Below are 14,941 nucleotides of genomic sequence, written 5' to 3' on the forward strand. Positions count from 1 at the left end.
ACCATAAAGATTAACTGGGCATTTCCTTTCGATTAATTTATCAAAAACCACACGTAGGGTATAGCTCATGTCCTGCCAGACTCCTCAGCAAGAGGCTCGAGTCTTTCTTCAGCAAATACTTAAAGATTCCAGTTCTCAGTTCAAGACGCAGTGATTTTGGAAAGTTTCCTTTCAGTTTAAGAAACTTGGAGTATTGTCCCCTTGACTGTGGGGAGTGATTGGCGCCATCATGGTTGGAGGATGCTTCTCGCTAGAGTTCTTTTCCAAAAAACATCCTTTTGGCTATAATTTCACCAACATGTGGGCCAGTAGTTGGTGGTCCTCTCCCTCGGAACACTAATTTTTGAACGTATTGACTCATGATGAAAATGTTAAGGTTTTTTTTTTTTTTTTTTTTTTTTTTTTATAGAGCCAAGACACAAAAATGCAGGCATTTTGAAAGGTCTCTGTATTTTCATGTTTCTTGTTTGATCTATTTCAATGACCTCCTCTTTTTTACAACTTCAGCTATAAAATTAACTTCAAACTATTGAACGTCTCATCCACCCCAGTATGCAAAGCATTCTCTCGTGAATGAATGTATATAGACTTCATAGAGCTGGGGCTGCGCAGCTTGAAATGTATTCAGGGAAAAACCATTTGGATGGTAAAGAATGTACTCCACTTTCATTTTTTATCTTTTTCTTTTTATTTCTGTCTTCCTTGTCTCAAATAGAGATTTTTTTTTTTTTTTTGGCCAGTAGTTGCTCAGATGAAGAATATTGGCATTTGTTGAATGTCTTACCATATGTAGTTTTTTGAGAATTTCTGCCAACAACTGACTTTCTTTGAGACGTATGTAACCCCCACTCCTCCAGCAGTCTTTCCCCTCCCCGCCATAAACCCAGCTTCTTAAATCCTTAATTTTTACTTTTTGTGGTACAGGGGATTAAACTCAGGGGCGTTCTAGACCTCTGAGCTATGCCCACAGCCTCCCCTTTTTAAATCATATCTCCTTAAGTTACTCTCCACTGGCCTTGAACCTGTGATCCTCCTGTCTTAGCCTCCCAAGTACTGGGATTACAGGCCTGGGCCACCAGGCTTGGCTTCTTTACCAGGAATTTGTGGTAAAAAGCTTTCTGTGAAAACTTAAATTCAAATACAAAAGCATAATGAATTGTTAGATGAGAAAGATGCCTCTGGGCTATTAACTTATTTTTTTTTTTTTACAGCAAGATACTACTAATGAAATGTTGAGTGAGGAACGTGCCAGTCATTAACTCCAAATCCTCCTTTTTGTCTGTGTTTGTAAATGGCGTGTTGACTTGGAATCCCAGTGTCCTCTCTGACAGCGCCGGTTTCTGTTAAGTTCTCCCTCGGCCGCAGCACACGCCAACCTTCCCTAAGGAACCATTTCCTGGAATGTGAAGCCCTGGTGCCCTCAGCGATCCACAGAGTTTTGTGAATCTGCGTTTCCTTTTTGCGCACTCTGTGAGGTTGGTTGTGACCCAATCAGCTTAACTTTTTGTATTAGGTTATTACACTAATGGCTACAGTCAAAATGATCAAATCTTTGTATAATAGGAAATTATTTAAATTTTATTTTTCTACTGACATTTCTAATTTTACTGTTTATCAATAAAGAGTCACTTTAATTCCTGTGAGTTGGAATTGCATTTCTTTTCTTCTATTTATTTATTTTTTTGTGGGTCTGGGAATGGAACCCAGGGGCATTCAGTCTCCAAGCTACTCACCCTGCCCTCTGTTTTATTCTTTATTTTTTACTTTTTTATTTTTTTGCAGGTCTGGGAATGGACCCCAAGGGCATTCTACCTCCGAGCTACACCCGCAGCCCTATTTTTTATTCTTTATTTTGAAACAGGGTCTCACTAAGTTGGGGAGGGCCTCACTAAGTAGCCGAGGCTGGCTGCACAACTGTGCAATTCTCCTGTCTCAGCCTCCCAAATACCAGGATTATAAGCGTGCACCACCACACCTGGCTTTTATTTTATTTTCATTTCTTTATTTTTATTTACTTTTTTTTTTTTTGGTAGTACTGGGGATGGAACCCAGGGGAATTCTACTTCCAAGCTATACCCAGTCCTACTTTTCATTCTTTTTTTTTTGCGGGTCTGGGGATGGAATCCAGGGGCATTTGACCTCTAAGCTACACCCCCTACCCTATTTTGTGTGTGTGTGTGGGGGGGGGTACTGGGGGTGGAACCCAGGAGCTTTCTACCTCCAGGCTATACTCCCAGACCTATTTTATATTTTATTTGAAAACAGGGTCTCACTAAGTTGCCAAGAGCCTCATTAAGTAGCTGAGGCTGGCTTCGAACCTGTGTAATTCTCCTGTCTCAGCCTCCCAGGTGCGGGGATTACAAGTGTGCACCACCATGCCCGGCCCCCTACCCTTTTTTTTTTCTTTTTTTGGTGGTACTGGGGTTCCTGGAAGCCCTTCTACCTCCAGGCTATACTCCCACACCTATTTTATATATTTTTTTTTATTTGGAAACAGGGTTTCCTAATCCAGCACGGCTGGCTTCGAACCAGCACGATCCTCCTGTCTCTGCCTCCCAAGCGCGGGGATTACAAGTGTGCGCCACCACGCCCGGCGCTCTACCCTATTTTTTATTCTTTAGTCTCACTAAGTTGCAGAGGGCCTCACTAAGTAGCCGAGGCTGTCCATGAATCATGATCCTCTAGTGTCAGCCTCCCAAATGCCGGGATTACAAGTGTGCACCACTGTACCTGGTCTTAATTTTTATTTTTGAAACAGGGCCTTGCTAAGTAGATAATCTCACTACTTGCTGAGGCTGTCCTCGAACTTGCAGCCCTCCTCTCTCAGTCTCTGAAATACTGGAATTCCAGGTGTGTGCCACTGCACCTGGCTTCTAAGGCAAGTTTTAAAGGACACTGTCAAAGAAGTGCAATGAAACCACAGAAAGCAGGAAATAGGACGCCTTAGATATTATAAAGGACTGGTTGCAGAGGACCTCACTAAGTAGCTGAGGCTGTCATTGAACCTGCAATCCTCCTGTGTCAGCCTCCCAGGTACGGGGGTTACAAGTGTGCGCCACCATGCCCAGCTCCTATTTTATATTTTATTTGGAGACAGGGTCTCACTAGGTTGCTGAGAAGTCTTGCTATGTTGCTGAGGCTGTCTTCAAACCTGTGATCCTCCTGTCTCAGCCTCCCAAATACTTGGATTACAGGTGTGTGCCACTACACCCAGCTAGAAGGCATTTTTTTAAAGAATATATACAATGGCCTAAAAGACATTTTTCCCCCCAAAAAATGCAATGACCAATAAAGACATGAAAAGATGCTAACACCTTTATAGTTACTAGGAAATGTAAATCAAAACTACAATGAAACTGGTAGGGTGGTGTGTACCTATTATAATCCTAGCTAGTTGGTAGGCTGAGGCAGGAGGGTTTCAAGTTTAAGATTAGGATCTGAAAAAAAATCCAATGAGATGCCACCTAACACCCTTTTTTTTTTTTTTTTTTTTTTTTTGCGGGTATGGGGATGGAACCCAGGGACATTTCGACCTCCAAGCTACACCCCCTGCCCTAATTTTTATTCTTTATTTTGAAACCAGGTCTCACTGAGTTGCAGAGGGCCTCACTAAGTAGCTGAGGCTGTCCGTGAACCGTGATCCTCCGGTCTCAGCCTCCCGAGTGCTGGGATTACAAGTGTGCGCCACCACGCCCGGCCACCTCACACCCTTTTAATCAGACAGGGTGTTGCAGGGGTTCAGTAGAAAATCGGGGGCCTCATACACAGCTGGTGAGAATGGAGAAGGGTGCAAATACGCTGTTGCTGAGACTGGCCTTGAACCTGCGATCCTCGTCTCGACCTCCCAAGTATTAGGATTATAGGCATGCGCCACCATGCCCAGCTGGTGCAACCACTTTGGAAAACAGTTGGGCAATTCCTCAAAAGGTAAAACATAAACTACCTGATCAAGGGAGTCATCTTCTAGGGTGCAGGTAAGAGAAATGAGCTTGAGAATGAGCGAAAAAAAAGGGTAGTCATCAAAGTCCACAAGTTGCATGATAACACTGACATTAGATATCCAGAACAGGCTTATATCTATAGAGGCTGGTGACCAGGCAGAAATGGGAAACGGCTACAGATGGGTCAGAGGTTTCTTTGGGGCATGTCAAAAATGTTCTAAAATTGATTTGGTGATGACCACACAAAAATCTGTAATCCCAGCATTTGTGAAGCTGAGACCGGAGGACCGCGGTTCGCGGACAGCCTCGGCTACTTTGTGAGGCTCTGTGCAGCTCAGTGAGACCCGGTTTCAAAATAGAGAATAAAAAATAGGGCTGGGGTGTAGCTCGGAGGTAAATGCCCCCTTGGTTCCATCCCTAGTACCGCAAAAAATAAAAAATAAAAATCTACTGAGTTGTGCCAAGTGGGCAGATTTTGTGGTATGTGAGTTATACGTCAATAAGGCTAGTTTTAAGTTTGCTGATGGGCGAGCCAGGCGTGGTGTCGCATGCTTATACTGGTACTTGGGAGGCTGAGACTGGAGGATCGCAGGTTTGAGGGCAACTTCAACAACTTAGTGAGACCCCTGTTTCCAAATAAATAATAAAATAGATCTGGACATAGAAAGCCCCTGGGTCCCATCCCCAGTACACACACACACACACACACACAAGAAGTTTGCTGTTATAGAGACACTAATGTACTTTTTTTTTGCGGGTCTGGGAATGGAACCCAGGGGCATTTGACCTCTGAGCTACACCCCCCTTTTTTTTTTTTATTCTTTATTTTGAAACTAAGTTGCAGAGGGCCTCACTAAGTAGCTGAGGCTGTCCACTAACTGCAATCCTCAGGTCTCAGCCTCCCGAATGCTGGGATTATAAGCGTGCGCCACCACGCCTGGCTCTGTAATGTCCATTTAATAACAGACATGAACTCTAGAACAAGGTGACACAGACCCGGCGTAGACCGGAGCATCCGTGAGGAGTGAGGAGCAACTTACATGCTATGAACAAATAGCCTGGTACTCACTGATGTCTCAGCTTCTCATCACTGTCTCCCATAACTGGGTAATAATTAAAATGTTTTCATCTGAAAAAATAAAATAGATTATATGTGGTTGTACTGTCGTATGGATCAACTTGAAAGAGGAATTTTTTTTTTTTTTTTTTTTTTTTGCAGTACTGGGGATGGAACCCAGGGGCATTCTACCTCCGAGCTACACCCCCGCCCTATTTTTTATTCTTTATTTTGAAACAGGGTCTCACTGAGTTGCAAAGGGCCTCGCTAAGCAGCTGAGGCTGTCCGTGAACGTGAACCGCGATCCTCCTGTCTCAGCCTCCCGAATGCTGGGATTACAAGTGTGTGCAACCACGCCTGGCTCTGCCTCAGCTACATAGTAAGGCCTTCTGCAACTTAGTGAGACCCTGTTTCAAAACAAAGGATAAAAAGTAGGGCTGGGGGTGTAACTTGGAGGTAGGATGCCCCTGGGTTCCATCCCCAGCACCACAAAAAAAAAAAAAAAAAAAAAAAAAGAGAGAGAGAAAAGAAAAGGAAATGAAGATTTTAATTCCAGTGTTTGGGAGTAATGTACTTTTCTGCATTGAAACTGTACTATTTTGTAGTCATACACACACAATACACATATGATGCGTAAATACAGTCTGATATACTGTACAGTTCTCACAGTCAACATTGAGCATTGTGAACATATTGTACAGTAATACAAATAAAATCCTGTAAAGATTAAAAGAGTAGGCTGTGTGTGTGTGTGTGTGTGTGTGTGTGTGTGTGTGTGTGCTTGCGTGCGCACGCTGGTACTAGGGATGGAACCCAGGGGCATTCTACCTCCAAGCTACACCCCCAGCCCTAGGTTTTATTCTTTATTTTGAAACAGGGTATCACTGAGTTGCAGAGGGCCTCACCGTCCAGGAACCCGGATCCTCCTGTCTCAGCCTCCCTAATGCTGGGATTACAAGTGTGTGCCACCACGCCCGGCTAAGATTCGGCATTTACAGTTTCATAAAAACATTAAAAAGCTTACTGTGGGTGGAGCTGCGGGAGGTGATGGGGCCGTGTGTTAAATCTTCCAACCCTGGCTTGCTCATGAAAACCAGGGGAGAGTGTGGTGGAATATTCTGCAGAAGAGGGAGGCGCCTCGACACCCGCCAGTTCTTCCTTAAGAGTTTGGCTCTGGCCACTTGTTGACGGAGTGGGCATCTGTCCCTCCCCGTCTGGCCTGAAAGACTGTATCGGCTTTGGCTGTTTGGCTTTCTGCCTCATTTCCTTGAGCATCTCCATATAAGGGGCAAACGCAGTTGAGGCAAGGTGCTTAAATTTGAGGCTGCGGTCGAGCAGAGGGTCACACTCTTCCATGTCATTGAATATTTTTTCCAAGGCGGAATTCCATTCCGCTATTTTGGCTGCCGTGAGAGGCACGACTCTTGGGGTCTTGGTCCCGCTGCTGTCCTCGTCATCGCTGACTCCGGTGCCCTGTTTTGCCATCTCATCCAGGTCTTCGTTGGTGGGCTCCACTGCCTTCTCTGCCAAAATCTCCTCGACGTCTTCCTCCTTCATATCATCAAAGCCTTCCCCCCTGATTTGTCGTGCGATGCGCACTATATTTTTGACACTGTTCTTTATATTTTCCGAAACACCTTCAAAGCCTTCAAAACTTTCCACACAGTCCGGCCAAACATTTTTCCAACAGTTATTGATAGAAGCTGGCGTGATGCTGTCCCAGGCTGTGCCAATATAATCAATAACATGGCGGATGGTGACTGACTTCCAGTAGTCCAGCATGGTGGTTTCCTTGTTGGCCTTCAGCGTCTCCCAAGCACTGGTGTAAAATTCCTCCGTATAATGTGCCTTGAAAGCTTTTATGATGCCCTGATCCAGGGGCTGGATGAGAGAGGTAGTGTTTGGGGGCATAAAGAGAACTTCGACGTTGGGGTGTGCATTTTCGAGTTCTTCACGGCGATGGACGGGGGCATTATCCAAAATTAACAGAACTTTGAAGGCAAGGTTTCTGTCCTGGAGATAGTGTTCAACTTCTGGGACGAAGCAGCTGTGGAACCAGTCAGACATCACCCACGCCTTTTTGTTCCACCTCCAGTGGACCGGCATGCGGTTCTCGTCTTTCCCTTTAGGTGCCTGCGGGTTTGGGGCTCTGTACACCATTAGAGGTTTGCACTTAAAGTCACCCTTGGCGTTGGCGCACAGTAGCAACGTCGCGTGGTCTCTGAATGTCTTAAAGCCAGGGGCTCTAGAGGCCATCTGCGTTACATAGGTTCGTTTGCCAACATCCTTGTAAAATAAGCCAGTCTCGTCGGCATTGAAAACTTGCTCTTCTACGTAGCCCTTTTCCTGTATAACACTTTGCAAGTGTTTTTTAAATTCTTCCGCAGCTCCCCGGTCCGCAGAGCCTGCCTCTCCGGCCGGTTTGACGCTCCTCACTCCGTAGCGCCTTTTGAAGCGAGCCAGCCAGCCCGCGCTCGCCGAGAAGGGTTTCACGTTCCTGCGACCCTGGGTAACGTGACCATAAATTTCTTTGGCCTTCAGTCTCACAACAATGCTGTCCATTATCCTGTTTCTGTCGGCCGTCATCTCGTGGATCCACAAACTGAGCCGCTTTTCCATCTTTTCCATGGCCTCATCGCGCACAGTGGACGTCAGCCGGGCACTCTGCGGGGCCGCCTCGCGCACCGCCCGGCGGATCTCCTTTTCCTTCTTCTTGATGTAGCGGACGGTGGACTCGTTGACGCGGAACTCGCGGCCCACCGCGCTGTAGCTCATGCCCGCTCGGAGCTTGTCTAGCACGCGGATTTTCTCCGTTAGGCACATCACAGCCTTCTTGCGCTTGGGAACACTAGACAGCACGTCGGCGGTACGCTTGGGGGCCATGGGAAAGAGCAAAACCACCCGCAGAAAGCTCAGAAATGCAGACGAGAGGGGCGCTGCACAGACCGCGAAAAGAACTCTTGTTTACCGCGGAGTTGGACGGAGAAGGCGGAGCCTCTGGTTCAGTCTCTCTGGGAACTTAAACCTCTGCAGCCGCCAAATAGTCGCCCTCTGCGCATGCCCAGAAATGACCCCAGAAAGCGTTTATTGATTTAGGGATTACGAGGGGGGAAAAAAAAAAACTTTAGTAAGTAAGTAAATGTGAAAATACAAAGCCGCGAATGATGAGCGTCAACTGTATTTCCACAGGTATGTCGTCTCGTGGAAGCGAATTCACTCCAGGCGGCGAGGAAAGACCACAAGTCCCAGAGGGCACCGCTTCCGGGCGGGGGCCACACCAAAGACTACAAGTCCCAGCGGGCACCGCTTCAGGGCCGAGCCGCCTCAACCGGAAATTATCGCGCCTCCGTCACGTGACAGCTTCTGCGCACGCGCAGATGCCGCCAGGGCGTCCCCAGCCGCACCGCTGCCGTCTCAGCTCTTTCCCTAGAGCTTTTGGATCCGGTGCAGTTGCTCAGGTCCTGTGAGTTGCTCGGCCCGGAGCAACAGCGACATGGAAGAGTTCGACTCCGAAGACTTCTCCAGCTCGGAGGAGGACGAGGACTACGTGCCGTCGGGTGAGCGAAGTGGCTGGAGGCCAGAGGCGGCTTGTCCCGCCCCGCGTCGGGCGCTCCGGGCCGGGGGCGTCGGCCGGGCCGCCTGGGCCATCGCCACGCGTGAGCTCCGACGTCCCGCTGCAGGACTTGGGTCCCGGGGCCGCCTGGGCCACCGCCACGCCGGAGCTCCGACGTCCAGCCCCAGGACTCCGGCCCGAGACGCGGCCTTTCGGCGCGGCCGCCGCCCCCTCGCGGCGCGGGGGCCCGCACGTGAGCCCCGGTCCTGTGTCTGGGACCTGTGAGTCCGCGCGGGCCACCGCGCTGCCTCCGAAGCCACCTGGACGTTGTCCCGAGCCTCGGAGGCATTTTCAGACCTTCTGGCCGGAGGGAATTGTTAGCCATCGTCACGTCCAGGGCAAGGCTCACCATTTCACAAGGGATCTGTTTGATAGAAATCTGGTTGTTAAAACGTTTACGAATTGATGCGTTTTGGTTCTTGGCAGGACCTGCCCATTACTCTGCCCTCCGAACTTTTATAATAGGCACCTTAAACTGAATGGGGCAGGGCCAAGATAAATCTTGCCACCCAAACGTGGCCTTTATCCATCCTGCACCTTCCCCAGACTTAGCCATCCTGTTAACGGTACCTTTTTTATTTTTTTAATTTTTGGTACTGGAGACTGAACCCAAAAGCATTCTGTGTCCACGCTACACCCTCAGCCCTAGGCTTGCTTGCTCGCTTTCAATTTGGAAACCGGGTCTTGCTTGCCTCGAACTTGTGAGCCTCCTATCTCAGTCTCCCAAGTACGGGGATTACAGGCGTGCAACACCACGCCCGGCTCCTTAAAGGTATCCAAATTCATACTTCCAGACAGTCACTTAGGTGAAAAACCACCACGCACCTCCTCCACGCCATTGATATTCTTGGTCTCTGGGGCCATCCAAGCTGTTGTGTCCGCCTGGAAAGTTACTCTCCAGTTGCTTATTTAGCAGTTTTCTGCTAATATTTCATTCTTAATTACCTTCATCCTTCACTAGGATTCTCCATACCTTTCTAATTAGTTTGCCTGATTCCAATCTTGCTCACCAACATTTTGGCTTTTAATGGGGTCTCTTTACGCTGCGGAGAGTCTCCAAGTTGCTGAGACTGGCTTTGAACCTGTGATTCCCCTGTCTCAGCCTCCCAAGTACTGGGATTACAAGTGTGTGCCACTCTGCCCAGCTTATTTTTTGTTGTGAAACTAAGTCTCACTGGGTTGCTGAGTCTTGCTAAGTTGCTGAAGCTGTCTTCGAACCTGTGATCTTCCTGTCTCAGCCTCCCAAGCAGTGGGATTACAGGTGTGCTCCACTGTACTGGCTGGTTTTTGTTTTACTTTTAGCTGATTTTCTTATTTCATTTACATTTCCCTGCTAGCTGATGGAAAGCATTATATGCTTAGCGTTTGAAAAGTTTGGGGACTGCATGTTTTTATGAAAGTTTCAGGAGGAAGCACAATTACATTGGTGTGTTCACATTGCTATCTTTTTTTTTTTTTTTTCCTTCAGTACTGGGGAGGGAACCCGGGGCATTCTATCTCTGAGCAACACCACCAGCCCTATATTTTATTCTTTATTTTGAAACTGGGTCTCACTGAGTTGCAAAGGGCCTCACTAAGTAACTGAGGCTGGCTGCGAACTGGGATCCTCCTGTGTCAGCCTCCCAAATGCTGGGATTACAAGTATGCGCCACCACACCCGGCTCACACTGCCATCTTAACTTGGACACTCTTTCCCAGATGAAACATTACTAGTCCTTGCTTGGTGTTGGGTTTATGAAACTGGTTTCCATTTTGGAACCTTTATATGGCCTCAACACTTAATTCTTCAGATTTCACATATTCCTAACATTTTTATTTTCTTCAATATCTGCTATCTTTTTTTTTAAGTTTACAAGAGTTTTTTTTGGTTCCTCTCCCCCCCTCTTTTTTTTTTTTTTTTTTGCGGTACTGGAGATAGAACCCAGGTGCATTCTACCTCCAAGCTACACCCCCAGCCCTATTTTTTTATTCTTTATTTTGAAACAGGGTCTCACTGAGTTGCAAAGGGCCTCGCTAAGTAGCTGAGCCTCCCGAATGCTGGGATTACAAGCGTGCGCCACCGCGCCCGGCTAACTCTTCCCACTTCTACTGGGTGTTTGTTGTTTCTGCTTCGCTGTACACTCCCCAAGACACGGGTGCCACTTGTCTTGATCTGTAAACATTTGCTGAATGAATGAACATGTGGAAATTCCAGTTCTACTAAATTACCTCTCCAGGACACTGATGTTCCCATTTCATTGTGGATTTCTTTCAAAAGTAGTCAGAGGATGAAAATACCTTGTCTTGTCCATAAATAGGGTTTCAAAAGAAACTAAGGACTTCAAGTTAAACATGGCAAAAGAACCATCACATCCATATTCCATATTCAGACCCTGACATTTGGGGCTTCTTAACAAAAGTGGTACCTGATGCCCACTCTGACCATACTCTGGGCACCTGTCAGTAAATCAAAACAAGCCGGGCGTGCTGAGGCACACTTGTAATCCCAGTACTTGAGAGGCTGAGGCAGGAGGATCCCAGGTTTGAAACCAGCCTCAGCAAATTCATGAGGCTCTCAGCAACTTAGTGAGACAATGTTTCAAAATAAAATAGGTATTGGGGTGCAGTTCCAAGATAGAATGCCTCTGGCCTCAATCCCCAGCACTACACACACACACACACAAAGAGAAAAAATATATTATAGTTTATATCCTAAAGGAAATAGAAATCATGTTATCCATAAAATAATAGGACTTTTAATTTTTATTTATTTAGTTTTGCAGTACTGGGGGTTGAACCTAGGGGCTTTCTACCTCCAGTGTATCCTCCCATACCTATTTTATATTTTTATTTGGAAACAGGGTGTCACTAAGTTGCTAAGAGCCTCACTAAGTAGTTGAGGCTGGCTTTGAACCAGTGAGATCCTCCTGTCTCAGCCTCCCAAGCACTGGGATTACAAGCATGCACCACCATCCCCAGCAAATAGGAGGACTTTAAAAAAAAAAATTTAGGAAACCAAGGCCAGGATAGGAGTCTGTCAAGGGGTTAGGCTGGTGCCACGGTCAGCAAGGCTGGGATGGAGTTTGCTTTGAAGCTAGGCCGGTGCTGGGGCCACCAAGGCCGGGATCAGAGTCAGCCGAGGGTTTAGGCCAGCGTGGGAGCCAGCGAGGCCAGAATAGGGGCCTCCCATGAGGCAAGGCCGCTGCTTGAGCCAGCGAGGTCTGGATCAGTCCACCGGGTAGCCAGGCCACTACTGGGGCCGTCAAGAGTGGGATCGGTACTTGCAACGCGGCATGCACAGAGAATATCGCAGAAAATAAAAACCAGATGCTTCCCCTAATCAGCAATAACTAGGAGGGAAGGGGCAACAGGAAGTGGTCGAGCTTTAGAAAGGGCCCTATAGCGAAGCAATTAAGGTGACCAATCAGCGGGTATGGAATAGGGGAGGATGGAGCCTCTTTAAAACTCAGGTGGTACGTAAACAAATGTATCAAAATTAATAACCAAACAAGCATGGGATAGAGGGAGGGGGAGGGAGTGGGATGGGGACTGGATGAGGGCTAATTGGATGATGTGTGCTTGTATATCCTCTCAAGTCTTGTACTCCAATGTGATATATGATTACAATGCACCAGTAAAAATAAATTAAAAATAAATAAAATAAAAATTTAGGAAAAAGCCAGGCCTGTGATGCATACCTGTAATCGCAATACTTGTGAGGCTGAGACAGGAAGATGGCAGGGTTGAGGCCAGCCTTGGCAACTTAGCAAGATTCTCAGCAACCAAGAGAGACCCTGCTTCAAAACAAACAGCCAGGCGTGGTGGCGCACACTTGTAATCCCCGCGCTTGGGAGGCTGAGACAGGAGGATGGCGCAGGTTCAAAGCCAGCCTCAGCTACTTAGTGAGGCTGTCAGCAACTTAGTGAGACCCTGTTTCCAAATAAAGTGTAAAATAGGTCTGAAAGTATAGCCCAGAGGTAGAAAGCCTCTGGGTTCCACCCCCAGTACCACCAAAAAATCAAAAAATAAAAATAAAAAAATAAATAGAGCTGGGGTATAGCTCAGAATTTAGAACACCCCTAGGATCAAACTCTAGTACCCAAAAGGGTGTAGCTTGGAGGTAGAATGCCCCTGAGTTCCATCCCCAGTACCACACACACACACACGAAATGTCTAATCTTGATGTAGTCTTTATTTTTTCTCTCTCTGACCACCCTGCTTTGTGATTTCAGGTGGAGAGTATAGTGAAGACGATGTAAATGAATTAGTGAAGGAAGATGAAGTGGATGGTGAAGAGCAGACACAGAAAACCAAAGGGAGAAAGAGGAAAGCGCAGAGCATCACAGCCAGGTGACCGGCCTCCAGCCCCCAGCCAGGGCTCCTGTCACAGCCGTCCTGCCTGCTGAGATGGGGCTCATGATAGACCTCTTACTGCCAGCGTTTCTTTCTTTTCTTTTCCCTTCCTTCCTTCTTTCCTTCTTTCCTTCTTTCCTTCTTTTCTTTCTTTCTATTTTTTTTTTTTTTCTTGTGGTGCTGGGTGTGGAACCCAGGGGCTTTTCTACCTTTGGGCTATACTCCCAGACCTATTTGGAAACAAACAGGGTCTCACTAAGTAGCTGAGGCTGGCTTCGAACCTGTGCCATCCTCCTGTCTTAACCTCCTAAGCACTGGGATTACAAGCGTGCGCCTCCACGCCCGGCATTTGCCAGGGTTTCTTTCTTTTTTTTTTTTTTTTTTTTTTTGGGGGGGGGGTGGTACTAAGGGTGGAACCCAGGGGCTTTCTACCTCCGGGCTATACTCCCAGACCTATTTTATATTTTATTTGGAAACAGGGTCTCACTAAGTTGCTGAGAGCCTCACTAAGTAGCTGAGGCTGGCTTCGAACCTGCGCGATCCTCCTGTCTCAGCCTCCCGAGTGCGGGGATTACAAGCGTGCACCACCACACCCAGCTTAATAGAGCAGCTTTAAAAAGTCAAAAATAGCTGGGTGTTGTGGCACACGCTGTAATTCCAGTACTTGGGAGGCTGAGACAGGAGGATTGCAAGTTCTTGGCCAGCCTCAGCAACTTAGTGAGGCCCTCTGCAACTTAGTGAGACCTTGTTTCAAAAATAAGAATAAAGCCGGGCGTGGTGGCGCACGCTTGTAATCCCCGCGCTTGGGAGGCAGAGACAGGAGGATCGCGCAGGTTCGAAGCCAGCCGCGCTGGCGTAAGAGACCCTGTTTCAAAAATATAAAATAGGTCTGGGAGTGTAGCCCAGAGGTAGAAAGGCTTCCAGGAACCCCAGTACTACCAAAAGAAAAAAGAATAAAAAGTAGGGGCTGGGGGTGTGCTTTGGAGGTAGAATGCCTCTGGGTTAATCCCCAGAGCGTCACCTCACACCCCAGACTTGGCCCTTAAACCAAGAGCATAGCTAGGCGTGGTGGTGCACACTTGTAATCCCAGTATTTGGGAGGCTGAGACCGGAGGCTCACAAGTTTGTGGCCAGCCTCAGCTATTGAGTGAGGCCCTCCACATCTTACTGAGACCCTGTTTCAAAATAAATAATAACTAGCCGGGCATGGTGGCACACGCTTGTAATCCCAGCATTTGGGAGGCTAAGACTGGAGGATCGCAGTTTGCAGACAGCCTGAGCTAATTAGTGAGGCCCTTTGCAATTCAGTGAGACCTGGTTTCAAAATAAAGAATAAAAAATAGGGCAGGGGTGTAGCTCAGAGGTCGAATGTCCCTGGGTTCCATCCCCAGACCCGTTAAAAAAAAAAAAAAGGACTGTGGGTATAGCTTGGAGGTAGAATAGCCCTGGGTTCAATCCCCAGCCCCCCCACCCCCCAAAAAAAGTCAAACATAAGCCAGATGTGGTGGCATACCTGTAATCCCAGTTCTTGGGAGGCTGAGCCAGGCGGATCACAGGTTCAAGGCCAGTGTCAGCAATATAGGGTGACCCTCAGTGATTTAGTGAAACCCTGTTTCAAAATAAGGCTAGGGATATAGCTCAGAGGTCGATTTCTCTTAGGCTCAGTCTCAGTACCCTCACCCCAAAAGCCAAAAATACTTGCACAGGTATGTTCTTTAGGGACAGATTAATTCTTTGAGGTGATTCTGGGTGTTTTTTTAGTGAAACTAGATGGACCTAACTTTAGAACATGATAATTTGGTTCTGAGTGGTTGGGGAAAGTGCTACTGGGAAGATCTCAGTTCTTCTTTTTCTTCTACAAAAAGTCTCAGCTTGCTCCCTGCCACCCCCACCTCTTGTGCTTATCAGCAGTCCCAGATTTCAGTGGCTTTCGGCTGTGAAAATTGACATTTGGGATTGAGGAAGGAGTGACAGGCCGTCTCACATCGTCTGTCTTGT

General features: G+C 47.3%; 2 protein-coding genes across 4 annotated transcripts in view; one reads left to right on the forward strand and one right to left on the reverse strand.

The window, feature by feature from the left end:
* Positions 1-6,018: 6,018 nt before the first annotated feature.
* Positions 6,019-7,881, reverse strand: LOC308268325 (tigger transposable element-derived protein 1; the record flags this gene model as incomplete). The annotated part of the gene is made up of 1 exon (XM_080703471.1): positions 6,019-7,881. The coding sequence occupies one exon, from the start codon at positions 7,879-7,881 to the stop codon at positions 6,019-6,021; it is 1,863 nt and encodes a 620-aa protein (XP_080559597.1).
* A 610-nt stretch (positions 7,882-8,491) lies between these two features.
* CFDP1 (craniofacial development protein 1) overlaps positions 8,492-14,941 on the forward strand; it is a gene marked incomplete at both ends in the record, with an annotated part of 105,791 nt that continues 99,341 nt past the window's right edge. For all 3 annotated transcript variants that reach the window (XM_080703165.1, XM_080703166.1, XM_080703167.1), the window contains 2 exons: positions 8,492-8,555; positions 12,823-12,940. In XM_080703165.1, the coding sequence (XP_080559291.1) occupies positions 8,492-8,555; positions 12,823-12,940 (182 nt within the window). The remainder of the gene's footprint in view (positions 8,556-12,822; positions 12,941-14,941) is intronic.

This window comes from Muscardinus avellanarius (assembly GCF_963383645.1).
Source record: "Muscardinus avellanarius genome assembly, chromosome: 10".
NCBI classification, from domain to species: domain Eukaryota; kingdom Metazoa; phylum Chordata; class Mammalia; order Rodentia; family Gliridae; genus Muscardinus; species Muscardinus avellanarius.